The sequence below is a fragment of the Giraffa tippelskirchi genome, chromosome 7 (assembly GCF_054371585.1).
Source record: "Giraffa tippelskirchi isolate mGirTip1 chromosome 7, T2T-mGirTip1v1.2.pri, whole genome shotgun sequence".
Lineage (NCBI taxonomy): Eukaryota > Metazoa > Chordata > Mammalia > Artiodactyla > Giraffidae > Giraffa > Giraffa tippelskirchi.
This window is the reverse complement of record NC_137281.1, coordinates 7,222,152-7,249,977: the sequence shown is the minus strand read 5'-3', so window position 1 is coordinate 7,249,977 and position 27,826 is coordinate 7,222,152. Positions and strand designations below refer to the sequence as shown.

General features: G+C 53.8%; 3 protein-coding genes and 1 long non-coding RNA gene across 14 annotated transcripts in view; 2 read left to right on the top strand and 2 right to left on the bottom strand.

Moving 5' to 3' along the window:
- Nucleotides 1-4,070, bottom strand: part of SLC17A7 (solute carrier family 17 member 7) — an 11,280-nt gene extending 7,210 nt beyond the window's left edge. The window contains exon 1 of the mRNA XM_081515104.1: nt 4,009-4,070. Within this exon, the coding sequence (XP_081371230.1) occupies nt 4,009-4,070 (62 nt within the window). The remainder of the gene's footprint in view (nt 1-4,008) is intronic.
- LOC145515255 (uncharacterized) overlaps nt 1-10,244 on the top strand; it is a 10,842-nt gene extending 598 nt beyond the window's left edge. Inside the window, exons 2-5 of the long non-coding RNA XR_014060788.1 lie at nt 1,525-1,660; nt 2,383-2,760; nt 8,547-8,848; nt 8,938-10,244. This is a non-coding gene — a long non-coding RNA (uncharacterized LOC145515255). The remainder of the gene's footprint in view (nt 1-1,524; nt 1,661-2,382; nt 2,761-8,546; nt 8,849-8,937) is intronic.
- On the bottom strand, nt 7,097-13,992 carry PIH1D1 (PIH1 domain containing 1). 7 transcript variants are annotated; one of them, XM_081515112.1, is made up of 10 exons: nt 13,885-13,992; nt 12,018-12,111; nt 11,565-11,631; nt 10,467-10,646; nt 9,271-9,332; nt 9,096-9,177; nt 8,351-8,480; nt 8,048-8,123; nt 7,359-7,502; nt 7,097-7,226 (listed from the first exon to the last, which is right to left on the bottom strand). In XM_081515112.1, the coding sequence occupies exons 2-10, from the start codon at nt 12,105-12,107 to the stop codon at nt 7,185-7,187; spliced, it is 873 nt and encodes a 290-aa protein (XP_081371238.1). In that variant the 5' UTR covers nt 12,108-12,111; nt 13,885-13,992; the 3' UTR covers nt 7,097-7,184. The 7 variants fall into 7 exon arrangements, with proteins under 7 accessions (XP_081371238.1, XP_081371237.1, XP_081371236.1 ...); XM_081515111.1 differs by lacking the exon at nt 13,885-13,992 and adding an exon at nt 13,610-13,720; XM_081515110.1 differs by lacking the exon at nt 13,885-13,992 and adding an exon at nt 13,394-13,603.
- Nucleotides 13,463-27,826, top strand: ALDH16A1 (aldehyde dehydrogenase 16 family member A1). 5 transcript variants are annotated; one of them, XM_081515100.1, is made up of 17 exons: nt 13,463-13,638; nt 18,931-19,033; nt 19,452-19,578; nt 20,530-20,708; nt 20,794-20,871; nt 21,184-21,365; nt 21,449-21,601; nt 22,317-22,502; nt 22,693-22,788; nt 22,984-23,120; nt 23,284-23,389; nt 23,475-23,602; nt 23,969-24,136; nt 24,418-24,619; nt 25,995-26,180; nt 26,519-26,638; nt 27,204-27,826. In XM_081515100.1, exons 1-17 carry the CDS (start codon nt 13,549-13,551, stop codon nt 27,363-27,365), a joined length of 2,403 nt encoding a protein of 800 aa, XP_081371226.1. In that variant the 5' UTR covers nt 13,463-13,548; the 3' UTR covers nt 27,366-27,826. The 5 variants fall into 5 exon arrangements, with proteins under 5 accessions (XP_081371226.1, XP_081371224.1, XP_081371227.1 ...); XM_081515098.1 differs by having other exon boundaries at nt 26,516-26,638; XM_081515101.1 differs by having other exon boundaries at nt 24,418-24,628; nt 26,004-26,180; nt 26,516-26,638.

Here is a 27,826-nt window from a genome sequence, read left to right as displayed (position 1 = left end):
GATCCAAAACCCTGTGCCCCCAGCCCCCACCCCCAAGGCCCAGAGACTCTCTCCAGCCCCGTCTTCCAGATATGAATCTATTTGAGGAAGCAAAAGGCGCTAAGGAGATGCCTCAGCAAAGGTGTCAAAAGAACAGATACTTCTCAGCCACATCTGCTCTATATTCCAGCCCCCCTCCCCTGCCCCGGAGCATGCCCTGCCCAGCTTCCAGGCCCAGTTGTGGGGCTGACATCCAGCTGACTCCATTCAGCCATTGGAAGCCCACTCCAAGGGATGGGGGTGGGGGGTGGGGGGAGAGGTCCAGGGCACTGGAATCCAGCAGCCCAGCTGGATATATCTGGGGAAACTTGAGTTCAGGCTGTCAGCCTAGGGGGTGGGGAGAAGGAGTGGCGGGTGGTGTCCTGGCAAGGGACAGATGGCCCTGGTAGGGGGATTGGCTCAGTCCCCAGCGTGACTCTCGCCCCCGCCTGTTCTGGATCCAGGATTGAATCTGTGATGACGGATAGGGTACTTGGAGGGCCACCTCCATTCCAGAGAGAGGCTGCAGGGAGAAAGAGGTGCCCTGAGACAGACGTGGAAAAATTCAAAAGGAGGATGTCAGAAATGGAGTCAGGGAGGGTGGGGGAGAACAGAGACTGAGAGAAAGAGGGTCAGAGACACAGGAGGGAGAGAGACTCAGATAGAAGGGAACAGATACCCAGAGAGGGAGAAAAAGACAACCAGTCTGAAAGAGACTTGGGCAGAGACCCTGAGAAAAGATGCGGAGGAGTGGGCAGGACAGAGACCCTGGGAAGGAAAGGGACTGAAACCCAGTGACGGACCCAAAGACAAGTGGGGACAGGAACCCAGGAGAGAGAGCGCAGAGACCTAGGACGCTGAGAGAAAGACGGAGAGACAAGGAGCCTGAGGAGAGACGGGCTGGGGATATGATTTGTGAGGTGTGGCTCCTCTCCGAGGCCGGTAGGCAGCCAGGGGATCCGGCTGGATCCCAGGAAGGGGCTAGAACAGATGGAGGCGAGGGAGACTGGGACGGGGGAGGAGAGAACAGCCAGACGGTCTGGGAGGAGGCGGGTGGAAGAGATGGGAACACAGCAACCCTCCCCATCCTGGAACTTAAGGAAGTGGGGGAGGGGGGTAAGAAAGTGGGGAGACTGGGGGAACGGACAGAAACTAGGGGGACGAGGAATAAGACCCTGGGGGAGGGAGTCTTGAGCCAGAGAGTGGGGAACAGAAGCCCCCCAGAATGAATAGTGCACGGTGGGAGGGACGGGCCCCTCCCTTCAGAACAGGTCGGCCAATGAGATTAAACTTTGACCCAGGTTGCCCTCACATGCTGTTTGACCCTGAAACTCAAGATGGGATTGCAGCCCCTGAAATTTGATATTTACTGTTAATATGAGGACACAGATCTCGGATCAAGGTTTTCTAAACCAAGGAACACAGTCTCAGTATTCTGTATCTGTAAAATGGGGGCAGAATGTGAGGTTACGAAGAGGGGACTTCAAGGTGACATTATCATTTCAGGAGAACTAGAGATGCAGAAGTGAAGGTGGCCCCAGTGCTTCATGGAGGGTACGAAAAGATCGCTTTGCCCTCTCAGGATGCCTGGAACTCAGGATTAGGGACTTGGTGATGAGGAAAGGCAGCAATTAAGGAGCAGGTAGGGTCCTTTCCGGGTGGTTCAGACAGTAAAGAATCTGCCTGTAATGCAGGAGACCCGGGTTAGATCCCTGGGTCAGGAAGATCCCCTGGGGAAGGGAAGGGCTACCCACTGCAGTATTCTTGCCTGGAGAATTCCATGGACAGAGGAGCCTGACAGGCTACAACCCATGGGATCACAGAGTCAGACATGACAGAGCAACTAATACTTCCAGTTTCTTTCAGTCAAAATGAAGACGGTGTCTCAACCTCCATCTCTGGGTCTCTGCCTCTGCTTCTCAGAGATTCTCAGTCCACCCCCCTACTCCCCCCTCCCCAATCTCTGTCCTCTTATATCCCTTTGATTCTCCCTTATCCTCCCATTGTACAACTGAGAAAACTGAGGCTCAGGAAAGAGAAGCATCATGTCCAAGGTCACACACAAGCAGCGATGGGACCTGATCGCTTCCTGGCCCTCCGCATTGCCCTGCCCCAGGCCTGGCTCTCAAAAAGGAGACATATTGGCTCCTGTCTCTTGTTGTATTCCCTTTTCCCCCTTGTCCTTGTCCCAAGTCGCCCTGGGTTTCCGTGTGTTTCCTGATCTGAGGGAGTTCTCCACCCACTCCAGCAGCACTCATCTCGAGGAAATCTGCAGCCCCCACCCCAGACTTGGGTGGGAGACTGACCTGGGTTCAAAAGATGCCATGTGTACTCAGCCACTGACTTCCCCCCTTTTCCCAACAGTGCCTCAGTTTCCCCAGCTTCATCTAGAGGATTAAAAGGAGTCCGGTGTGGGCATTTCCCCCTCTCAGCAATCACCAAAGCGGACACCAGGATTCAGATGCAATTGTTCTTCTGGGCTCAAACTCCTTAGTGACTGTCCTGGTGGGAACCCTGAACTCTGGGGTCTCTAGGGGCTCCCGAGGCAGCTGAGAGAGGTGACAATCAGGCAGAGTCAGACAGAGAGAAACCCAGACACAGGAGAAGCGGAGACTGAGGAAGAAAGAGAGCCTGAGAAACACACTCCTTCTGCCTCCATCCCCCTTCCCAGCCCCCTCCACCAGCACGTCTCTCCCTCTCCTGACTTCACGCTGATGTATTTTGAGAAACTCGTGAAAGGAGGTGAGAAAAAGGGTGGGGAGGGGCTAGAAGATTGGGAAAAAGAAAGGGTGAGGTTATCTCAGCTCCTCCACCCCCTCCCCAACACTGCGCCATCCTCCTGCCCCCCTCCCTTCTGTCCAGCTTTATTTCTGTTTCTCAGGTTACTAAAGGGTGGGGTAAGTTTGGAGCGTTGAGGTAATCTGCAGCAAGCGGGACGAGTGTTAGACTTAGAGAAGGACTTGCATGGTCTAGTGAGCTGCACTGAGGATCAATTAAAGACAGGTCAGGGCTGTGGGCCAGGGGGACCCCAGGGTCTTGAGGGAATGGCAGCAGGGGCATGGTGCTGATGAGGCCCCAACTCCTCCCCGCACTGTGGCCAGATATTTTTAGGCTTCTCCGCAGCTGAGTAATTTCTCTGACTTGGAGCCAGGGCTGGGGTTGGGGGTGAGAGGAGAGGTGTAGCAGACTGCTCTGGGGACAACCAGGTCATTGGGATTATCTCCTTGACTGGGAGGAAGTCCCTCTTAGCCCTAGTCTATACCCTTTGGAAAGTCCATCCTACCCCAGGAGCCTAATGTTTGGCCTGCAACTCCCTTCTCCATCAGAGACCCAGGATACCCTGGCTTCTTCCTCCCAGTTTAGCTCTCCTCAAGGACAAGGACCAATGGGCCTCAATCCGATTTAGCTTCAGATTAAACTCTCTGAGAGATGGCAACTGTCAAACACACAGAGATGGAGAGATCTGGGATGAGGTAGTAAAAAAAAAAAACAGAGAGAGGGCCAGAGTTCTTAAAGGAGAGTGTCAGAAACCACAGGGCAGGGAGCTGGGGGACAGAGATTTAGAGAAAGAGACAAAGACCCAGAGAGAGGGTTGTAGAGATTTAGTGAGAGTAAGAGAGCGGGACGGGGACTCAGAGATAAAAGGAGACAGAGACTTAGAGAGAGTGGACAGAGATCTGGAGAGAGGAGGCAGAAGGAATATAGGTGAAGGGAGACCCAGAAGCTGGCAAGGGAATCAGAGATCCAAAAGAGGGAGATATATATTTATAATCCCAGAGAAAAGGGTAGAGAGCCTAGGGATGGGGTGGGGCGCAGAAAAATGATGGATGAGACCGGACCGTCGGAGACCGAAGGAGAAAACTGGACAGATGGGTGGCCCCCCCACGCATGGGTACCGCCTGTCCAGCTGTCCATCTGCGCCCAGGTAGGAATGAGCGTCCTCCTCGGACCCTCGTGTTCTTCCACGCCCAGGACCCCCACCACGCTCACCGGTGTAGCTTCCCGAGGGCGCGACCCGCTAGCTTCCGAAACTCCTCCTGGCGGAACTCCATGGTGGCCGCCCCTGCTGCCGGACCCCCCCGCCGATCCCCCCGCCCGCGGGCCCGGGCGGCCGCGTCCGGGTACCCGGGGTCCGCCCCGGCCCGGCCGGCCCCGGCAGCTCCGCTCGGGGGGAAGGAGGCTGCGAGTGCGGGTTTTCTGGGGGCTGTCACTGGACTCAGCGCCGGGGGCGGGGTGGGGCGGGACGAGGCCCCGCCCACCCGTGATATACCCCGCCCCTTGTATTCTAGTCCCGCCCACCTTCCGCTGCTGTTCATCCAGGTTCTTGCCTCGCCCAAGACCATGCCTCTGGCTTTTGAACTCATTTGTCTGGGTTGCATCGCTCTCAATTCAGTTCCTTCCCAGAGTTACTTCTCCCGCACCCATTCCCCACCAGCTCCTTCTATCTCAGATTTTCTCTCCTCCAGAGTTCTTTCCTGAGATTTTCTCCGCCACTTCAGTTTCCCCTAATTTCGTCTTCGCATTTTCATCTTCCTCTAAATATCCTCCCGCGTTTTGTCCTCCTAGTCCTACCTCTCCGAATTTCTGTGCCCTCCAGGTCCTCATCCTGCCTCATCCTCAGTTCCAACTTTCTCATTCAGAAGGTTCTTTTCTCATTCAGGGAATTCCTTCCTCCTCCATAGATTCCAACCCCCATTTCGATACACCCATTGTCCCCTCTAGTTCTTCCCCATCCACCTGTTTCCATCTTTCCCCTTTTGGATTTCATGTTCCTCCAGTTCTGTTTCCCCTCTTGGCCCACCACCCCTTCCAGTTCATTTCCGATTTCCTTCCCTCTGGGTTCATCTCTCCAGAGTTATACTCCTACACCCGTTGGTGGTCATTATTCCCTCCCTAGCCTCGGATCTATCCCCGCCCTTTTAGTTCTCTCCTCATCCTGAGTTCTGTGCCCACCCCTTGAGTGTGTCCCCTTGGATATTTCTTTACCCCTGAGTTCTGTCCTCTCCCCTGGGATCTATCCCTGCTTTGATTTTTGCCCACACCCTCTGGAACCAGGTATACATCCATGAGTACTTCCCCCGGCCCGTGAGTTCTGTCCCCTTCCTCTGGGATCTGTCTCCGCCCCTGGGATCTGTCCCCGCCCTCTGAATTCTTATTGCAACCCTGAATTCCAGCCCTGCCCCTCTGGGGTTGAACCTCGACTGTCCTCGGCCATCTCCAGCCCGCAGGCAGGTCCTGCTCCGCTCCTTTGGCCGCCAGCCCCTTTCCCCGACGCTGAGTCCACCTCCAGATCCAGCCCCCAGGAGGGTGCTCCTTTTCCCATCGCCTCCCTGCGTCGGGCCAAAAATGCATTTGGGATTAAAATTTCATGATGTGGCACAGGTCCGCGAGGAGTGGGAAGGAGCATCCAGCGCGGCGGGCGGGCGCCAAGGACGGGGCGCAGCCTCTCGCCTCTAGCTTTGTCTCGCTGGGTCTTTGGGTGTCACAGTTTTGCCTGTGTTTCAGAAAACCTCGAATTCTTAGGGAGGAGAGGCTGGGGGCTGGGACTTCTGGGTTTGAGGGAGGAGGGAGCTGGGAGCTCGGACTCCAGAGTCTGGGGGTGAAGCCCCAGGAGCCGTCCGCATGCGCCACCCTGCGGCGGCAGAATCCCCGGTCTGGGTGTGGAGGCGGCGGCCGCGGCTCCGAGCCAGGTGTGAAGGTGGAGCAGATGGTGAAGAGGAGGGAGTGGGAGGGGAGCCCCGCCGCTGCCAGATCCCGAGCCTTCGCCGGAACCATCACCATGGAGACCGAGGAAGGCAGAGAGGACCCAGCCCCACATTTTCGGCACCCGGGAATGAGTTCTTCAGCCTCCCACGGAGGGTTCCTGTGCAAACTACAAGTCCCAGCGGCCGCTGGACTTCACCGTTTGCTTCTGCATGACCGCACTCTCAGAGGGCTGCTGGGAGTTGTAGTTCTCTGAGACAATGGACTGAAGTTGCGTTGCGCCCTCTGTTGGACACAGAGCCCAAATTCACTCCGAGGACCAAGGGACCCTATTCAATGTCATCCCCAAACCTTTTCACTTTCTCACCACCCAGTTCATTCATTTTCAGCCACACCGGCCACCTGGTTGTTCTTTCAGCATCTACCACTGAGGCTCCTGCATTTATCTATCCTCCTAGGATTCACTATGGAAGAAGAGGATGTTGGCAATCATTCATTAACTGAACAAATAGTTCCTACTAATGCTGAAGCTGAAGCTCCAATATTTTAGCCACTGGTTGTGACCATCCGACTCATTGGAAAAGACCCTGATGCTGGGAAAGATTGAGGCAAAATGAGAAGGGGGCAGAAGAGGAAGAGATGGTTAGGTAGCATCACCGACTCAATGAATATGAATGTGAGCAAACTCCGGGAGAGAGTGGAGGACAGAGGAGCCTGGCAGCCCATGGGGTCAGAAACAGTTGGACAGACTTAGCGAGTGAACAATTGGGGGTCAGGCATTGTCACACGATAGGGTACATCGCGCTAATGAGTATTGGGGACCACCAGAGGAGGAAACCACAGAAGATCAGAGAAAACCTGAAGAATGCAAGGCTTTCCAGGGAAAGCTCACTAAAAAGGAAAATGGGGAGGGTGGGGGTGAGGTGTGGGTGGAAAGTCAGATGAGCCCTGTGAGGGCAAACAACGAGATGTGCTGGAGTAGACCTGGGTAGGTGTACTGGAGAAAAGGATCCTACGAAGGGGAACTACAGAAAGGAGCAGAAAACCAGTGTGGTTCACCGTGATTAGCTTGAGTGACTGGAAGAGACAAAATGGAGTGTGAGGGGACCAGACAGCATAGAGCCTTGAGTGCTCGGCAGAGGGGCTTGGACCTTCTCCCAGGGGTGCTGGAGAGCCAAGGAGGGGCCAGGAACAGGAGTCGGGAAAGGTCAGCTCTGAGACCTTGTTGGGGACAAACAAGGGGTGAGGCTAGAGGTCAGGAGGCCAGGGAGAATATCCGGGGAAGAGGACGAGGCCTGAGCTGGGGCAGTGACCTCTATGGGACTCCAGTCCAATGTCCATCTTCCCTCCCATTCCCCAGGTACTCCTAGCCAGATACAAGACAAAGGCAAACATCTTTTATTTCAGTTTTAGGGAAGCCACCAGCCTCTCCCCTCAACATAGAAACACAAGAAGACATCCGGTCAAGAAGGCACTGACAGAAGGGGCATTGCCACCATCAATTGCTGGGGAGAGAGAGAGGCATAGAGAGGATTCAGAGCCCAGGGGTCCAGCCCCCCGCCCCCTCCTCCCTCAGATCCAGAAGTCTAGGCCTCCCAGGGTTCCTGGCTTCCCCAAACCCCCAGCCCCCCAGGTACCTTTCTCTTCTGATGGAAGGCTGCCTTGCTCTCATCACAGTTGATCCGCAAGGGGATGTAGGTATCCAGATGGTACAGCCGCTGGGGGCCCCTCATCACCAGGCGATTCTCCCCAACTTCCAGCGACAGCCCCAGAGCACCATCCTGGAGGTGCAGGAGAATCAGCCCACCCTTCCATTCCCAGCAGCAGGATGATCAGAACACAGACCAGAGAGAGAAGCCTCAGGTTTGGGGATACCATATTCAAAGAGTCTAACCTCCCAGAAAAAAGGTGAAACTCAAAAGTGTTAGTCACTCAGCCATGCCCCACTATTCGAGACACCATGGACTGTAGCCCACCAGGCTCCTCAGTCCATGGAATTTTCCAGGCAAGAATACTAGAGTGGCTTGCCATTTCCTTCTCCAGATCTTCCCAACCCTGGGATTGAACCTGAGTCTCCCGCATTGCAGGCAAGCTCTTTACCATCTGAGCCACCAGGGATGCCCCAGAAAAAGGTGGGACACAGTAATACAGGTCTGAGCACTGTAAGGACAGCACCGGAAGTGGGCCTAAGGCCTCCAGGGAACAGAGGAGGCAGCTGTGCTCACAGGGCAGCACGAGCCAGGCTCACACTGTTCTAGCAACATTCGTTGGAATCTCTTCCATCACTCCCTCTCCAAGACTCCAGACCTCACTGGGATGCGCTCACCAGTTTGGGGAGGTCGATTTCGGCCAAGAGGAGGTCTGGGGCCTCCAGCCAAAGGCTCAGGTGAGGCTTCTCAGGGCTGCGGAGGAACAAGACCCAGAACTCAGGAGAGCAGCCAGGGCTTGGCCAGGACTATGGCCTCTTTCTCCCTCCCAGCCCTGGGGCCTCAGGACATCCTTCCAGGGGAAATTCCGCTTCTCCTCCCTCTGTGTTCCCAGAGCCCCAGGACACCGTCCCGAAGTATGGAGGGAGACATTACAAAGAATGTAGGGGAGACAGGAGATAGGAGCCCCGTTGAATGCCCACCCTGCCTCAGGTCTCGGGGAGCTGGGTGTGTACAGGTTCCCCAGCTCCTGGATCCGAGGACGCTGCTGGGAGCGGATATTTTGCTGGGAGATGGAGCCCAGGAAAGGTCTGTTCTTCAATACGCGCCACTCTGAAGGGAAGGAGCATAGGGTCAGAGGTCACATGGGTCCAGGTTTCTTCTGTTCTTTCTCCGCAGGGGAAGAGGGTCTGGTGCTGGGATCACATCAAGGGAGAGGCTCCGCCCTCTGCCTAGGAGCCCAGGGGTCTGACCACACCCCCACGCTAGACTTTAGAAAGCCTGCCTTTCTAAAGGAGCCAGGCCCCTCCCGGGCTCTCCAGACCACGCGTCTTATCTGGAATCCTGGGCCTCTTTCCGTCTCCTCCCAGAGCCCTCTTCCCGCCTAGAGTGCGTGTGCTCAGTCTCTTCAGTCATGCCCAACTCTCTGCGACCCCGTGGGCTGTAATGTGCCAGGCTCCTCTGTCCATGGAATTTTCCAGGTAAGAATACTGGAGTGGGTTGCCATGCCCTCCTCCAGGGGATCTCCCTGAGCCCGGGATCGAACCTGTGTCTCCTGTATCTCCTGCAGTGTAGGTGGATTCTTCACCGCTGAGCCACCGGGGAAGCCCCCTACAGCCCAGAGGCTAGTATAATCCCTGCCCACACTAGTCCCACTTCTCGCAGGAGCTGCCCCCCAAACTCCACCGGGTTCGGCTCCTCCCGGTGGCCCTGGCCCCACCCCCTCACCTGGATTCAACTGCAGGCCATATTTGTCCTCAAGGCCCTCCCTGGCGATGGTGATCACGAGCTCTCGCAAGAAATCGCTGTTCTAGGGGTGAAAGACAGAGAAGAGATGTGGGAGGGGTGGAGAGTTGGAGGGAGAGGCCCCGGCCCAGGCCTCCCCCGCAACCCCGCCCCCAACCTGCATCCTCCGGAAGAAGTCGCTGTTGACAGCTACGTCGTAGGCGGTACAACCCTGGCCTTCTGCGGGGAGAGAAAGGGGGTGAGACCCCCAGCCCTCGGTGGGAACCCCATGGCCCAGACACAGTCAAGGAAAACACAGTCCAGGACAGCAGCCACAGACCGAGAGAGCCCCAGAGACGATTAGGAAGTCAAAGACACCGCACTTGCCAGTCTGGACTCATACCCACCGCCTCCTCTCCAGTCTCTTCCCCTCTGGCCCTTTCCCACCAAGTCCCAGAGCTCACCCTGACCCTCCCCAGTTCACAGTCCTCCCAGGGCTCCCCAGCGCCACTGGAGGAAGGCTGAGTTCTTCAGCGTAGTCGGCCTCCTTCCAGCTGCAGAGAATTTCACTTCTCTGGCGACCTCATCCCTGTAAATTTCCTCCCATCACTACTGATCACTGACCAATTGAATCATTTTCTCAAGCCTCTGGACCCCTCTCTCCTCTCTGCCTAGAACTTTCTTCTCTATCTTGGCCTGATATGAACTGCTAATTCCTTCCAATCTTATAGCCAATGTGTCCTCCTCCAGGAAGCCTTCCCTGATCCTTTAGTGGGAGTGAAGAACCCCCTCCAACCCAGCACAGAATCACACCATATTGAAATCACATCTGCTTCCTCTGCCCTCATCCAAGACTGAGAGTTTTTCAAGGGCAGGTTTTGATACATGCCTACTCCCCAAGGCACTGGCCAAGGTATCATCCCAAGAGGCTTCAGGGGACATATGTGAATTGAAAAAACAAAGATTATAGAGACAGAAACTCAACAGAGAAGAGACGAGACAAAGCAGAGACATAGAGACGGGGGAGAAGCGTGCAGGAGAAAACAGGGGTGAGTGAGAGCTGGCCAAGGACTCGAGTCAGATCAGCTAATGAGCACCTGCCCAGCCCACTCTCTCCTGGGGTGAGGCAGGGAGAAGTGCCAGCCTGGCCAGGTGAGTAGAACCAGGACTGCCCAGTGAGGTTGTGGATACCCAGGAGGTTAGAGATATGCCTTGGGGAAAAGGATCAGATAGGAGGTTGGGGGCGCGGGGGAACAAGTTCCTAGGTTCTGAGGGAGGGTGGTCCTGGGCCCTGGAATCTTTGGTCCTAGGGAAGAAAGGACCATGGTGGGTGGGGGTGGGGGGTAGGTTCCTGAGTCTTCTCAAGGCACTGACTTGCATCCAGTTCCGCATGTGGCTCTCCCAGACTCATGGGGATGCGAAACCCGGCCTGGTCTTCCTCCAGCATTTGAAGCAGCTCTTCCTCAGTCAAGTCAGCCGGTGGAGGGATGGAGGGAGAGTGACAGATGTTGATGAAAACCTTCCCTTCAGCTGAGTTGGTCTTGATGCAGAAACCTGGTGGGAATGGGTTTATCCTTGACCATCTGTCTCTGCATGGGTCTCAGTGTCCATCCTTCTTTTGATCTGTTCCCCCTCCTTGAGTATTAGTCTTCCACTTTCTGGGTCTCTTTCTTGGGATTTCTGATTCTCTTTGAATCTCTGGCCCCCGAGTCACCCATTCCCTCTATCTCTTTTTAAAATGTTTATTGGAGTACAGTTGTGTTACTTTCTGCTTAACAGCAAAGCAAGTCAGTTCTACATATATATATATTCACTCTTTTTTAGATTCTTTTCCCATACAGGTCATTACAGAGTACAGAGTAGAGTTCCCTGTGTTACACAATAGGTCCCTGTTAGGTTGGGGTTTTTTTGTTTTACTTTTTGGCCACTCTTTGGGGCATGTGGGGTCTTGGTTCCCTAACCAGGGACTGAACCTGAGCCCTCTGCAATGGAAGCTTGGAATCTTAACCACTGGACCGCCAGGGAAGCCCCTAGTTATGTATTTTACATATGTGTGTGTTAGTCACTCAGTCATGTCTGACTCTTTGGACTGTAGCCCGCCAGGCTCCTCCATCCATGGAACTCTCCAGGCAAGAGTACTGGAGTGGGTTGCCATTCTCTTCTCCAGGGGATCTTCCCAACCCAGGGATCAAATTCAGGTCTCCAGGATTGCAGGTGGATTCTTTACCAGCCGAGCCACCATATAGTTATATATATGTCCATCTCAATCTCCTAATTTACCCCTCCCCCCTCTTTGGATCTCGTAACCTCCCTGCTTTCTCTGGGTCTCTGTTCACTCTCACCACCCAAGGCCTCTACACCCCGCTACTGTGTCTCCTTCCTCCCTCCTCTCCCTATGTTCCCTGCCCCCAGTCTGTGTCCACCTCTCTCTGGAGCTCTATCCCTCTCTCCTTGGGTTTCCGTCTTTCTCACCAGGTTGAGGCTGTATCTGTGTGGATTCTGGTCTGCTTGTCTGGGCTTGCTGAAGCTCCTTGGAGGCCTGTGTGAAGGAAAACAATTTCCAGGCTTGGCATTTGTGTTCTCAGAACCCCCTCGTTTGTTCCTCAAATGTTCAGTGAGCAGTGTTTACCTATATGAGCTAAGCAGGGCACAAGACATACTATGTCCCCTTCCTACTTTGAAGAACCTCAAGAACAACCCCAATCCTACTCCCATTTCATCCGAAGAGTAGCAAATTTAAACAACTACAACTCCCATAGGCCCGGTTGCCTCCCCAGTGCATGCTGGGAACTGTCGTCCCGTTTCTGAGCGCGCGCACACACGTTCACAAGCACACCCCACCAAAATAATAATAATAATAATAATAATAATAATAATAATAACCCCCCGAATCCCCTGGGACCCAGGATTCCATTCAGTCTGTACCTGCAGCAACAGCTCTTCGAAACGCGACGTCTCAGCGCCCATCGTCTCCGCATCGTTCAGCTCCGGCACCAGCAGCTTCGAGTCGTCCATGGCCCTGCAACAGACCTAGGCGTCCTCAGCAACCCCGACGTGGGGGAACCTTCAGCGGGAACCGAACTCTGAGGCCTGCTTCCCGGCCCTCAGCCGACTCCCAACACCCACAATTCTGTACGAAAATCTGCGAACCTGGCCTGAGACTATAATTTCACTCAGACCAGATACTGCGTCAATCTCTCGGGAGCCAGTATCTCTAGTGTAAGTGCCAAACATGTAAATAACAGCCACTCTTCCGGTCTCTCAGTAACCAGGACGTCGGCTAGGCCACACTTCCTACTACCGCAAAGCTCATTCACCAATCCTGCAACCGCATTCCCAATCACAGACCAATCCAGTCTAAGTCTGAAGCCACGACACTATCTCAACCAATCAAAACTAACTCTGGTAGTCACTAAATGCCACACTTCCTGTGTGGTTTAAAGCCACACTTCCGCCCCTTCCCGCCAGCCACAGTTCCGCCCCTTCCCGCCAGCCACGCTTCCTCCCCTTCCCGCCAGTCACACTTCTGCCCCTTCCCGCCAGCCACTTCTGGCCAGATTACTGGGCAAAGCTAGCACACTTTTAAAGCCTTAACCTCAGTGAAGTGAAAGTCGCTCAGTCGTGTCCAACTCTTTGTGATCCCATGGACTGTAACCCGCCAGGCTCCTCTGTCTATGGAATTCTCCAGGCAAGAGTACTGGAGTGGGTTGCCATTCACTTCTCCAGGGGCTCTTCCTGACCAAGGGATCGAACCTGTGTCTCCTGCATTGCAGGTGGATTCTTTACCGTCTGAGCCACCAGGGAAGCCCCTTAACCTCAGTGTCCATCCTAAAAGACTCCTGTCTGATCTCAATCACCTCGTCCTCAAGAGGTAGATTCGATTCTCAAGTAAGGTATTTCGGACTAAAAGTCACACTTTCGATCTCCAATATGAACAGGGTGGTGGAAAGACACCAATTCGGCCACTCCTCTAAATCTGAAGGCCTCTTAACTATTTGAAGGCACCCATATTTTCGTTCTGGGCTTCTCCGGTGGCTCAGCGGTAAAGAATCAGTCTGCAGTGCAGGAGCCGCAGGAAACAGGGGTTCGATCCCTGGGTTGGAAAGATCCCCTAGAGGAGGGCATGGCAACCCACTCTGGTATTCTTGCCTGGAGAAGTCCATGGACAGAGGAGCCTGGCGGGCTACAGTCCATGTGATCGCAAAGAGTCGGACACGACTGAAGCGACTTAGCGCACACATTTTTGTTCCCCTGCCTTTGAGGACTGCGCATGCTCCAAACTGCACTTCCCCCGCACAGACCTATAAGCGGAGTAACCGGACCCTAAGGCGAAATTACGCCCTATCTCCTGTAGCTCCGCCCTTTGGGCTAGAGAGGGCGGTACTGCCCTTTGGACCTCCAGGTTCCTTCGGGCAGAGAGCCCCGCAGTCCGTGGAAAACGGTCTGAGAGAGAGTGATGGCTGCAACGCGCACACCATCGCGCGCCTGCGAGATCTTCACGACGCTGGAATACGGACCGGCGCCGGAGAGCCACGCATGCGCGCTGGTGAGGGCTTGCCTGGATCCGTGCTGCCTATCCCCCTTCGCAGTCCTCAGGGCCCAGTTTTGCGCGCGGCCTCCCGTGATCCACCGCGGCAGCTCAGCAGCCCCGCCCCCTCAGCTCCCGCTGCTCCTTAGGATCCAGGCTGGAGGGCGTTCCCTTGGCCCTGTAAGGTTGCTGTCTCTTTGCCCTTTAGTCTGTTCTCTCGAGTCTTGGTGCCTGTTCCGTTCCACGCTCCAAGACTCAGCGTACCGCTTCTCCGACTCCTCAGAAGCCGTCCAGTGGGTCCTGTGGTTCTTCAGGGTCCCCTCAGAAACTCCTGTGATCCCCGCGGACTCAGAATTTCTGTGGGGCTCAGAATTCTTCTTAGGGCCCTCAGGACCTGCGTAGATTTCCCATGATTCTTCAGAACACCCTATGGCTCCCGGGGTCCGCTAGAATTCCAGGAGGAGATCTCCTTTGACCATTTGGAGACCTCCGAGGAGCCCCCGAGATTCCTCAGGCATCACTTCAAAACTTTCTCAACCCCAGGATACATCAGAACTTCATACAATTACCTTCGACCCCGCAGAGTAATCTCGTGGGGCTCCAGTGATCCCTCAGAGTCCCCCAGAACGCTCTTGGGGTTCCCTGTATAAGTAGTGAAAGTCGCTCAGTGGTGTCCGACTCTCTGCGACCCCATGGACTATACAGCCCATGGAATTCCCCTGGCCAGAATACTGGAGTGGGTAGCCTTTCCCTTCTCCAGGGGATCTTCCCAACCCAGGGATGGAACCTAGGTCTCTCTCCCGCATTGCAGGCGGATTCTTTACCAGCTGAGCCACAACAGAAGCCCAAGAATACTGGTCCCTTCTACATAAGTAGAGTGCCTCAAATTTTCTATAATTAACAGGTCCCTCAGAACCCTCCATGGAGCCATCCTGATCTCACACGGCCCTCTGGCACCCACGTATGAGAAGCTTGGGCTTCTCTGGAGGGAAAGAGGAAGAATTTAGAACAGTAGTTCATGTGCATGGAAGAAGATAAGACCAGAGCCTGGTGCGGGCTGTAGAGATGGGGAGGAAGGGATGAGGCAGAGATGTGGGAGGAACAGGGTTTGAGATACTGAGAGGGCAAGGACAATGCCTCGTGTCTGGTGCTGGCCTTGTCCTCCCGCCTTACCCAGGAGGAGTAGGGTCGCAGAAAGGTTGGGAAATAGCTTGGGCTTGGTTATCACACGGCTATGATGAGAGGGACCTGGGGACAGCCTTGGGTCATGTGCAGGAGTCAGATATTGCCTGTCCCTGGGCCTCAGGTCTATAGACAGGGACCTCACAGTAGAAAGAGAATTGAACAGTGGGAATAACAAGATTATTTAGAAATGTAGTGTAGGGCTTCCCTGGTGGCTCAGTGGTTAAGAATCTGCGTTCATTGCAGGAGTCACAGGAGACGTGAGTTTAATCCCTGGGTCAGGAAAATCTCTGGAGGAGGAAATGGCAACACACTCCGGTATTCTTGCCTGGAAAATCCCATGGACAGAGGAGCCCGGTGGGCTACAGTGCACAGAATTGCAAAGAGCTGGACACGACTGAAGGGACTGAGCACCACGCGCAGTGTAGACTCGGATAAGTGGGTCTGGGATGGAATACAGAGAATTCCCACACCTGGAGGTTGGCTAGAGATGGACTCTCCTGAAATAGCAATAATGGCATAATGCTCAATAAATCACTTATATTTGTTTTGTGCTTTCTATGTGCCAGCCTCCGTGCTTGGCCAGTGCTTAGTCGCTCAGTCGTGTTCGACTCGGCGACCTCGTGGACTACAGCCCGCCAGGCTCCTCTGTCCATGGGGATTCTCCAGGCAAAAATACCAGAGTGGGTTGCTGTGCCTCCTCTAGGGGTCTTCCCAACCCAGGGATCGAACCCAAGTCCGCATTGCAGGCTGATTCTTTACCGACTGAGCCACCAGGGAAACCCCTGTGCTCAGCATGATATCATTTAATCCCCAAAACAGTTGTGAAAGGGGATTATTGTCATTTAATGACAGCACACAGAGGCTTAAAGAGGTAAGTAATTGGCTGATGGTCAACGCAGCTTAAAAAAATGTCAAACTGAGATTTGAACCTGAACCCTGGATTCCAGAGCCCATGGGCCCCCACAACTCTCACCACCATCCCCCTGCTGCCCCGCAGCTCAACCTTAGAGTCTGTGGACCAGATTCAACCAGCTAACATGTTTTCTTTGGCCTGAACTTTATTTTTAAAAATGTGCATTAGTGGACAACTAATTTCAAGTAAACATCCGGGATTCCAGCTTCTCTTGAAAATAAAATTCCAAAGTTTGGCAACCTTTGCCTCACATTCCCTGACAAATATCATCTGGATCCAATAGCTGTCTTTTTAGACAAGTCCTGAGTTCTTAGTCTCTACCAGTGGCCTCTTCTCACCCCAGCATGGCCTGCCAGGACCCTGTGGAACATTCTTTCCAGGTTTTGTTTTTCTTTGGGGGGGAAATTTTGCAAACTTGCACAGAGTACTTAAATTATGAACTCTAATTTACCCATCATTCAATGTCGACAGTCATCAACATTTCATCCAGTGTTGTATCTCTTTGTTTTCTCTTTTTTTCCCTGGAGTGATTTAAAACCTGATGGCCTGTTAACTTCTTATAAATATTTGAATCTTCATTTCTAACAGATAAGGACTCATTTTGCAACATAACCACCAGGCCATTTTTACATTAGCAACACGAACAGTCATTCTTTAATACTGTCTAGTGTCCAACTCATGTTCATACATCTCAAACTTTTTCCAAAATGTGACTTTCCATGGGGGCCTTTGAATTTGGAACTTCTGAATTTTTACTTTACTTAAAAATTGTTTAACTTTAAAGAGAAATGAGGGCATTTCCCTGGTGGTCCCATGGTTAAGACTTTGCGTTTCCACCACAGGGGCTGAGGGTGCAATCCCTGGTCGGGGAACTAAGACCAGCATGCTGCATGGGATGACCAAAAATAAATAAATAAGAATAGTAAAATAATTTTTTTTAAAAAAAGAGAAAAATGAGGACTTTTCTGGTGGTCCAGTGGCTAAGACTCCGTGCTCCCAATGCAGGGGGCCTGGGTTCAATCCTTGGTCAGGGAACTAGATCCCACATGCTACAACTAAAGATCCTGCATGCCACAATAAAGATCAAAGATCCCACATACCACAACTGAGACCCAGTGCAGCCAAGTAAATAATTTTTTTTAATCTTATTAATTATAAAAAAGAAAAAATGAGAAGGCCTACCTGGTAGAGTAAGAGAAAAATCAGGAGACTGAGGTATTGGGGATGCAAAGAGAAAACAGTCTGCAGAAAGAAAAAAGTAGGAAGAATATCTTAGATTTAGCAAGGATTTGGGGAAGACAGGACCAAGGAGAGAAAGAAACAGGAAGCAGACAGAGAGGGTGAAATGTAGTAAAATTAATAGAAAGTCTTAAGTAAGTACCCTTCTGAGCATATGACACATAGTGATCCATTTAATTCTCACCACTGACCTGTGACATAGGGAGGGACTGTGATTATCCCCATCTTCCAGATGGGCTGGCCATGGCCAGAGTATTATAAGATCCAGGCTAAGAGTGCCATCACACAGGAAGATGTGGAAGCCACCTGGCTTAAAAGTCCCACGTCCCAGAGAGACTCTATACCAGTGGTACAGTTCATTGACATTGCTTCCAGGGTCCTGGCAAGGGACATGTCCATCTTAAGAATGCGGAGCACTCCAGGAACACTCAGGGCTCTGACTTACCACTGGATTGTTGTTGTTGTTTTCCTTGTTGTCCTGTTGCTAAGTTGGGTCTGACTCTTTGTGACCCCATGGACTGCAGCACACCAGGCCCCTCTGTCCTCCACTATCTCCCAGAGTTTGCTCAAATTCATGTCCATTGAGTTGGTGATGCTATCTAATCGTCTCATCCTCTGCTGCCCCCTTCTTCTGTTGCCTTCAATCTTTCCCGGCATCAGGATCTTTTTCAGTGAGTCGGCTTTTCACATAGGTGGCCAAAGTGTTGGAGCTTCAGCATCAATTCTTCTGGGTTGCTTTCCTTCAGGAGTGACTGGTTTGCAAGGAGTGATCTTCTTACTGTCCCAGGGACTCTCAAGAGTCTTCCCCAGCACCACAATTAGAAAGCATCAATTCTTCGGCACCCAGTCTTCTTTGTGGTCCAACTCTCTCATCCACACGTGACTACTGGAAAGCTTTGACTTTGACTTCCATATAGCTTTGACTATATGGACTTTTGCTGGCAAAGTGATGTCTCCCACTGGATATTTATGGTCTATTCCCAGTTTTCCCAGTCCAGGTGTAGTGGATCAGTCAAGGGTCAATGTTGTCCAGAAATATAACTAATTTTATCAGATTTCCAGGGAAATCATTTCTTTTTTTTTTTAAGCTGCATCGGGATCTTAGTTCCCTGACCAGGGAGCAAACCTGCATTAGAAATGCAGATGCTTAACCACTGGACCACCAGGGAAGTTCTAGAAAGTCATTTCTATTCAAAAAGGTCATTTCTCCATGGAGAAGAAAAAGTTTTATTAATCCTTTGTTCACATTCTCCATGTGTAAAAGTCAATAGGACATCCTTCATACACTGCTGGTGGGAAATGTAAAATGGTTGCTGTGGTAAACAGTTTGATGTTTCCTGCATAAGTTACTCTGAGCATTGCTATATGATCCAGCAGCTCTGGGGTACATGTACCCAAAAGAAGTAGACAGGTATTCAAACGAAGACTTGTACATGAATGTTTACAGCAGTACTATTCACGATAGCCAAAAGGCAGAAAATAACCCAAATGGCCATCAACTGATGAATAGATAAACCAAATGCCATCACTCCAGACAATGGAATATCATATCCAAAAAATCCAAAAAAAAAATTCTTGAGCTGAATAAAAATGAAAATACAACATATCAACTTAAAAAACAGAATTTAAAAATGGTGAATTTAATGTTTTAAAGTGGTAAGGAAGCCGCCTGCCAATGAAGGAGATGTAAGAGACGCAGGTTCTGGCTTGGGAGGATCCCTAGAGTAGGTCACGGCAACCCATTCCAGTATTCTTGCCTAGGGAATCCCATGGATGGAGGAGCGTGGTGGGCTATGGTCCATGGGGTTGCAAAGACTGATTTATCACACACATATATGTATTTTCTTCCTACACAGGAAAATAACTGATGAGGCAAAAGGGGCAGGATTCCCCTCCCAGAGGACTCTGGTTAGGGGTCCAGCTCCCCCAGCCACCTCTCAGACCCCTTTCCTAACTGTCTCCACCTCCCCCAGGCCTGGTTGGACACCCAGGACCGGCACTTGGGTCATTATGTTAATGGACAGTGGTTAAAACCAGAACACAGGAGTTCAGTGCCTTGCCAGGATCCCATCACAGGTATATGATGTCCCCTAGACGTGGGAGGGAAAGGCATCTATGGCCCCAGGTGTCCCCACCAACACACCAGTCCCTTTGCTCATGACCCTGAGGGCAGGGAGCAGCTGGTGGGAGAAGAAGGCTGAGGTTTCTGGCTCCTTTTGATAACAGTCCTCCTAGCTATGCTCCTAAGTCCCTATGGACACTTTTGAAGTTGCTGTCTCATAAAATCCCATCCTTGCCTGTGGGCCGTAGTCAGAGCAAAGACCTATATAGATTTATCCCCATTTGTCAGATGATAAAACTGAGACCCAGAGTGGGGCAGGGAACCAGCTTTACTGCCTTGGGGTACTCCTGGGCTCCAGAAATGTCAGCCCCCTCTAGTTCTGACACGGGCTCCCCCCACCTTCCAACTGGGTCCCCCCATTCATCTCCCCAGGAGAGAACTTGGCCAGTTGCCTGCAGGCACAGAGCGAGGATGTGGCGGCAGCTGTGGAGGCTGCCAGGGCCTCGTTGGAGAACTGGAGCACACAACCCGGAGCGTTTCGGGCCCAACATCTGACCAGGTAGGTGATGCACTCGAAGTGTGGACCCCAGGGGATGGAGACGGATTTGAGAACAAAGACTCTTTCCCAGCATCACACTGAATTCATTAGCAGCTCAGGCTCCTGTTCCTAGCTTGCCTTTGAGCAGCTGAAACATCCGTTTCCCACTGTTTGCTGGGGTTTGTAATGACAAAGTCTGATTCCCCGAATGTCCTTGGGACTCTTCAGAACACCATTTCTCAACAGCTCCTTGGGACTGAAGCCCCCCAGACCGTTTCTTGGGTTTTTTAAATATTTATTTGGCTGTGTCGGGTTTTAGTTGTAGCATGATGAGTGTGTGCTAAGTCGCTTTGGTCGTGTCCAACTCTTTGCGACCCTATGGACTGTTGCCTGCCAGCCTCCTCTGTCCATGGGACTCTCTCAGGCAAGAATACTGGAGAGGGTTGCCATGCCCTCCTCCAGGGGATCTTCCCCACCCAGGGATTGAACCCACGTCTCCTGCAGCTCCTGCATTGCAGATTCTTTACCACAGAGCCAGCAGGGTATGCGGGATCTTTAGCTGTGGCATGCAAACTCTTAGTTGCGGCATATGGGACCCAGGGATTGAATCTGGGCCCTCTGCACTGGCAGCTCGGAGCCTTAACCACTGGACCACCAGAGAAGTCCCACCCCAAAACACTGTTGGGGAAGTTAGAGACAAAGATGCCATTTCCCAAAGAACAATTGAGATTAGAGGTTAAGCTTTCATTTCCTGGCACCTTTGAGGGAGGTGGCCAAGATCTTTACACGGCAACCTGAGGTTTTGAGTGTTTCCCAGACTACATTTCTCATCAATCTTTGGTACCCTCTACCCCTGGTAAATAGCATGGGGATGCCCCAAGAGTTCCTGGGAACTGTAGTTCAGGGACACACAGGACTCTACCTGGCCAAGGGGCGGTGGGAAATGGGCATCCCCCGCTGCCTGCTCCACAGGCTGGCCAAGGCGATCCAGAAGCACCAACGGCTGCTGTGGACCCTGGAGTCCCTGGTTACTGGACGGGCCGTTCGAGAAGTTCGAGACAGGGATGTCCCCCTGGCCCAGCAGCTGCTCCAGTACCACGCAGTCCAGGCGCACACCCAAGAGGAGGCGCTGGCAGGCTGGGAGCCCATGGGTGAGCCGCAGGAGTCCCAGCCCCTAGCCCCCACCCCCTTCGCCCTCTCCCTGGGGCCTGCACCCAGCCTCCTTTGTTCCTGCAGGAGTGATTGGTCTCATCCTGCCTCCCACCTTCCCCTTCCTCAACATGATGTGGAGGATTTGCCCTGCACTGGCTGTGGGTAAGTGGTTGATGGGGGCTGGACTCCTGGGTCTGAGAGAGGAGGGGCCGGGGGGCTGGACTCCTGGGTCTGAGGGAGGAGGGTCTGGGGGTCTGGACTCCTGGTCTGAGGGAGGAGGGGCTGGGGGTCTGGAGTCCTGGGTCTGAGAGAGGAGGGGCCGGGGGTCTGGACTCCTGGGTCTGAGGGAGGAGGGTCTGGGGGTCTGGACTCCTGGTCTGAGGGAGGAGGGGCTGGGGGTCTGGAGTCCTGGGTCTGAGAGAGGAGGGCCTGGGGGTCTGGACTCCTGGGTCTTGAGCTGCCTACTTCCCCCAGGCTGCACTGTGGTGGTCCTGGTGCCCCCAGCCTCCCCGACGCCCCTCCTCCTGGCCCAGCTGGCAGGGGAGCTAGGCCCATTCCCAGGAATCCTCAATGTGATCAGCGGCCCTGCCTCCCTGGGGTCTGTCCTGGCTGCCCAGCCTGGAGTCCAGAAGGTGGCCTTCTGCGGAGCCATCGAGGTATCTGAGGGTGGGGGCAGGGACACGGCTGGGGCGGTGCCAGCATGCTCCGCCCTCTGCTGAACGCTGTGCGACTCCCCTAGGAAGGACGCGCCCTACGGCGGACCATGGCAGGCTGGGGTCCCGAGCTGAGCCTGGCACTGGGGGCTGAGTCGCTGCTGCTGCTGACGGAGGTGGCAGATGTGGACTCGGCCGTGGAGGGCATCGTGGATGCAGCCTGGTCTGACCGCGGCCCGGTGAGACTCGTGTGCCCGTGGGCCCCCATCCTGGGGGCTGAGCATGTCGGTCACCAGAGCTTGGGGCCTTTTGTCTTCTTTCATTTTAATTTTCAGTTCTTTGTGTCTCCAAACTCTTTTTATCTTTACACCATCGCATGTGTAAGACATCGCCCCTCAAGTTTCTGAGTCTCCATGTTCCCCCCTCTCCCAGTCCTGCAGATGACGGAGCTCTGTGTCTATCGTTCATTGTTACTTTAGTCGCTGAGTCGTGTGCAAATCTTTGCGACACCATGGACTGTAGCCCGTCAGGCTCTTCTGTCCATGAGATTTCCCTGGCAAGAATACTGGAGGAGGTTGCCATTTCTTCCTCGAGGGGATCTTCCCAACCCAGGAATCAAACCCATGTCTCTTGTGTTTCCTGCACTGGCAGACGGGTTCTTTACCACTGAGCTACCTGGGAAGCCCCTGTTGTTCATTAGTACTCTTCCTGTTTCTAAGTGTCCACATCCTAGATTTCTAACCTCTCTGTTCACTCTGCGTCACCAGCTTTCTGTAACTCCACATCCCGCCTGGGGTTTGGAGCCTCAGGGAGTCTCCAGGGTCCTCGGCCTCTTCGCCCAGACCCTCCTCTGACCTTTACACGTATGTCCCCCATCTTGGCCCTCTGTGGGTATGTGGCCCGTCCACGTGGGCCCTGAGTTTGTCCACTCTGACCCCTCCCTTTTCCTAACAGGGGGGCCTCAGGCTCCTCATCCAGGAGGCTGTGTGGGATGAGACGATGAGGCGGCTCCAGGAGCGGATGGGGCGGCTTCGCTGCGGCCGCGGGCTAGATGGGGCCGTGGACATGGGGGCTCGGGGGACTGCCGCCCGTGACCTGGCGCAGCGCTACGTACGCGAGGCCCAGAGCCAAGGTGCACAGGTGAGCCAGGGTACAGACTCTGGAGTACTGGGGGAGGAAGGACCTGGAGATCTAGCTCCTGGGTCTGAGGGAAGAGGGGCTGGGGGCTGGACTCCTGGGTCTGAGGGAGGAGGGGCTGGGGGTCTGGATCCTGGCTCCTTGGGGACAAAGGACCAGAGCGGACTTGCAGGTCTTTTCCTCTTTCTCCCAGGTCTTCCAGGCTGGCAGTGTGCCCTCAGACAGCCCATTCTTCCCCCCAACTTTGGTCTCTGATCTGCCTCCAGCCTCCCCGTGTACCCAGGCAGAGGTGAGCCCTTTAGGTCCCAGAGACCCTACTCCGTCCACCCATCCTCAGCTGGACATGGGCAGCAACAGCACACAGCGGTCCCCGGGGTGGCCGCTTGGACTGGGTCTGGAGGCTGTGAGCTGTGGACCCCTAGGGTGTCATGGGGTGTTGGAGGGACCGGCCAGGCCCTCTGAGCCCCTCTGTCACCCCCTCCAGGTGCCATGGCCTCTGGTGGTGGCCTCCCCGTTCCGCACAGCCAAGGAGGCCCTGGCCGTGGCCAACGGGACGCCCCGTGGAGGAAGTGCCAGCGTGTGGAGTGAGAGACTGGGGCAGGCCCTGGAGCTGGCCTACGGGTCAGTGGACGCCTGCTGGAGCACACAGGGGGCCTGCTGGGAGGCCCCAGCTTCCGTCTCCGTGCCTCCCCGCCTCTGTGGGTCTCTTCCCTCATCCCATCCTCGCCTCTCTGACTCACCCCCCCCTCAACTTTCTACATTTCTGTTTGATGTCCCCCCACAGGCTCCAGGTGGGCACGGTCTGGATCAATGCCCATGGCCTCAGGGACCCTGCAGTGCCCATGGGTGGCTGCAAGGAGAGCGGGTCCTCCTGGCACGGGGGGCAAGACGTGAGTACCCCCCTCCCCGCATGGCACCACCCCTTCATCCACCTTGTGCCCATCTCACGTCCTCTTGACACTGCCCCTCTCCCAGGGTCTGTACGAGTATCTGCGGCCTTCGGGGACCCCTGCCTGGATTCCCTACGTGTCCAAGAGTCTGAACTATGACACCTTTGGCCTTGCTCTTCCCTCAATCCTACCACCAGCTGGACCTGAAACAGGGTGAGCTAGTGTAGGGACTACAACTCCCAGAATTCCTGGAGGATGGAGGGGAAGAGGGGAAATGGTGGCCAGGATCCTCCTGGGACTGAAGGGAGGGTCTTTAGGGCCATCGAGGGGGGGGTGGTCCCTGAGTCCCGCTGAGAATTGCATCTGAGTCTTAACGGCCTCACCCCCAGCTGCCAAGCCTGACAAGAGTCTCAGTTCTGCTCACTGAAGTTCTGTGCTCCCCCAGAGATTGACGGGGCCAGGAGTGCGGGGTCCCCAAGAGGCTCATGGGAGCCAGAGTGGTCCTTCCAGGGAAGGGTGAGGGTGTGGGTTCTGGGGACAGAAGCCCCAGACCCATGCCCACCCCTCATCCTCCTGTAGCCCAGAAACCCCCTATGGGCTCTTTGTGGGGGGCCGTTTCCAGGCTCCTGGAGCCAGAAGCTCTAGGCCCATCCAGGATTCACAGGGCAATCTCCATGGCTACGTGGCTGAGGGCGGACCCAAGGATATCCGCGGTGCCGTGGAGGCAGCTCACCAGGCCGCCCCCGGGTAAGTTGGAAGGGGGTGGCGGGGTGCATCCCGTGAGATAGCCCAGGGATCATGGGGTGTTAGAAGACGGGGTCTGAAACCCCAGGACTGGATTCCAGGCTGTGGAATCTGAGCTCTCAGAGCTGACAGGATGTGTTTCCAGCGCCTCACTCTCCTCCCTGGGCAGATGGGCTGTGGGGCCTGGACCCCCAGGCTGGGGGCTGTCAACAGAGGTGGGGCACCCGGGAAGAGCCAGGGTGAGGCAGCCCACCCCCAGTGTGCACGGTCGCGTCCGCCCACAGCTGGATGGGCCAGTCCCCAGCGGCCAGAGCGGCCCTGCTGTGGGCCCTGGCGGCTGCGCTGCACCGCCGAGAGCCCAGTCTGGTCTCGAGGCTGGAGAGGCACGGCGTGGAGCTCAAGGTCGCCAAGGCGGAGGTGGAGCTGAGCGTGAAGCGGCTTCGGGCCTGGGGGGCCCGGGTCCAGGCCCAAGGCTGCGCCCTGCAGGTGAGAGGGGTCTGTGGGCCGGCAGACAGAGCTGGCAGTCTAGAGTGGGGTCAGAGCAAGGGGTCCGGAAGGAGCCAGACTGGGGGTCCAGTGGCTCTCTGGAGCCTGCTGGTGGGACCATCTGTGGGACAACTCCTTTGGAAAACAGTTTGGCACTTTCTTAAAAAATTAAATATATTTTAAACATATAAACCACTATGATTCCTAGGTATTTATCTAAATAAATGCAATTTCTAGGTTTTATCCCAAGAAAAATGAACACATGTGTCCATACAAAAACTTATGCACAAATGTGTATAGCCGCATTATTCATAGTAAACCAAAAGAGGAATCCAAATGTCCCCAGTAGGTTAATAGATAAACAGATTATGGTCCATCCACACCATAGGGACTTCCCTGGTGGTCCAGTGGTGAAGACCCTGGGCTTCCAATACAGGAGATGCACGTTTGATCCCTTTCAGGGAACTAAGATCCCACATGCCATGTGATGCAATTAAAAGATTAAAAAAAAATTTTTTTTTAAAAGCATGCATACAATGGGGTCCTACTCACACTCAGGAAGGAACAAGTTACAGCATGCGTGAAGCTTAAAATGGTTATGCTGAATGAAAGAAGCCAGATAAAAGAGTACAGACTGTTATGATTCTATATCTAGAAAATTCTAGAAAACACACTCATTTATAGAGAGAAAGCAGATAACTGGTTGTCTGAGGACAGAGACAGAGGGTTCAAGTAGAGGCAGGAAGGAAGGATTATCCAGGGGTACAAGGAAATTTCGGGGGGTGAAGTTCATTATCTTGATTGTGGTTGTTGGTTTTGTGGGTGTATACATATATCAGAACTCATCAAATTGTACTCTTTAAAGTGTGTGCAGTTTAGGTGAATTCCCTGGCGGTCCAACGGTTAAGGCTTCCTGCTTCCAGTGCAGAAGATGTAGGTTTGATCCCTGGTTGAGGAACTAAGATCCCACATGCCTTGAGGTGGCGGAGCCAAAAAAATAGTGTGTGCAGTTTAGTGATAGTCAATTATTAATATAGTTAAGAAAACCTTAAAACACATACACACCCACATGCAAACAAGCCCATAGGCCAGGTTTTGAGATCTGTACACAGGTTAACTCATTCTATCCTAACAGCAAATCTCTGAGGTAGGCACTATTATTATACTCATTTTAAAGGTGAGTGACTGAGGCACAGAGAGGTTAAGTAATTCACTCACGATCACACAGCTGATGTGAATGTCTACATTATTATGATTGGAGTTGTTATGGAGAAGCAAACGGGATGAGAGAAGAAAAAGGGCAGATGATAGAGAAGGTTGGAGGAGGGTAGTCAGCTCCCCTGCTCTGCTCTTGACCTCCTTCCTGTCCCTGCAGGTCGCAGAGCTGAGAGGCCCCGTGCTTCGGCTGCGGGAGCCGCTGGGCGTGCTAGCGATTGTGTGCCCAGACCAGTGGCCCCTGCTTGCCTTCGTATCTCTACTGGCCCCCGCCCTGGCCCATGGCAACACTGTGGTCTTGGTGCCCAGCAGGGCCTGTCCCATCCCTGCCTTGGAGGTCTGCCAGGTACAGTTGCCTGCCTGCCTGCCACCGCTCCCAGCAGCCTGGGGAGCAGCAGATGGGATGAAAGATGCCCCATGGCTTGCAGGAGCTCAGCTCTCACCCCATCCCACCCCTGGTAACCATGGTAACCCACATCCTGGTACCTGAGCCTTCAGTCCTTGTAGTCCCAGTGATGGTTCTCTCCAGACTGTGGGCCTTTATCAATCATGACCCCAGTCATTCCTGCCAGGACCCCCATGGCCAGTCCCTAGATGCTCACTCCTCATCCTTCCGACTGCCCTGAGTGTCTCTGACTCCCTTCCTCCCAACCCTGGATGACCCATTCTCCCATCCGCTAGGAGATGGCCACCTTATTGCCAGCAGGCCTGGTGAATGTGGTGACAGGAGACCGGGACTACCTGACCCGCTGCCTAGCCTTACACCAGGACATCCAGGCCGTGTGGTATTTCGGATCTGCCCAGGTACTTTTTGTTTTGCCATCTCCAGTGTCTTCAACTTCACCAACAAACTCTTCCTTTTCTGGGATCCTGGCTGCACCCCCTTAGAACTCCCATTGCTAAAGGGGAGAAACTTCTTGGCAACTAGGTTCTGAGGTCCTACCCCTTTAGAGCCCCTGTTGCTAAGGAAGAGGATCTCCTTAGCAACAACGGCTTGATGCCCAGCCCAAAGACCTACTCTCATTGGACAACCCATTGCTAAGGACCACACCCTAGCAACAGAGTCAGAAGCCTACAGTCCACCCTCTTGGTCTCCTGATAGTAACAGATGGAAACTTCTCGTCAACAGTTACACTGGCCCTATTCCTTTGAGTGTGGGCTGTTAAGGAGAGGAAGTTCCACAGCCATAAAGGTCAATCTTGTTTCTCTCAGCATCTGGAAGGTTTGCTTACTGGGAGCGGAACTTTCTAGCCACAGAGCCTAGGTCAAGCCTGTCTTCAGTAATAACCCTTGTTGCCAGGGAAGCATGTGCTTAGCAACCAAGCCAGTAGATATGCTGACCATGCCTCTCTGCCTCTCCCCACACTAGGGCTCCCAGTTTGTGGAGTGGGCCTCAGCAGGAAACCTCAAGCCGGTGTGGGTGAACAGAGGCTGCCCACGGGCCTGGGATCAGGAGGCTGAGGGGGCAGGCCCGGAGCTGGGGCTGCGGGCAGCACGCACCAAGGCCCTGTGGCTGCCCATGGGGGACTGATTGCCCAAGCACTCACACTGCATCTCGGAGAGGGAAGACATGGACCCCAACTGACGCCAAACATCTGGAACTTGCCTTATGGTTCCTGTGCTCTCCAGTAAACTCTGACCAATCTTGGCTGTGCTTCTGAGGGGAGGATAGGAGGAAATAGCAACTTCTGGCCTATTGAGGCCATTTCATTCAGAGACTCAGCAGCCCTGTGGGCTGGCTCCAGGACAACGCAGTGCTTGTGAAACAAATAAAGGGGACTCGGAAGCTTTGGACAGGGCTCTAGGGACTCTTGCCTCTCCTCGTCTTTTCCATCCAGTGGCTCCTGCTTCCTGGCTTTCTCTGCGTATGCTTTGCCTCAAAATCTGTGATGTGCTGGTGTAAAATAAACTGCAAACACACACACAAAAGCAATTATACTCCAATAAAAATAATAAAATACTGTGGCTTTCTGGAATAAAATCCTTGGTAAG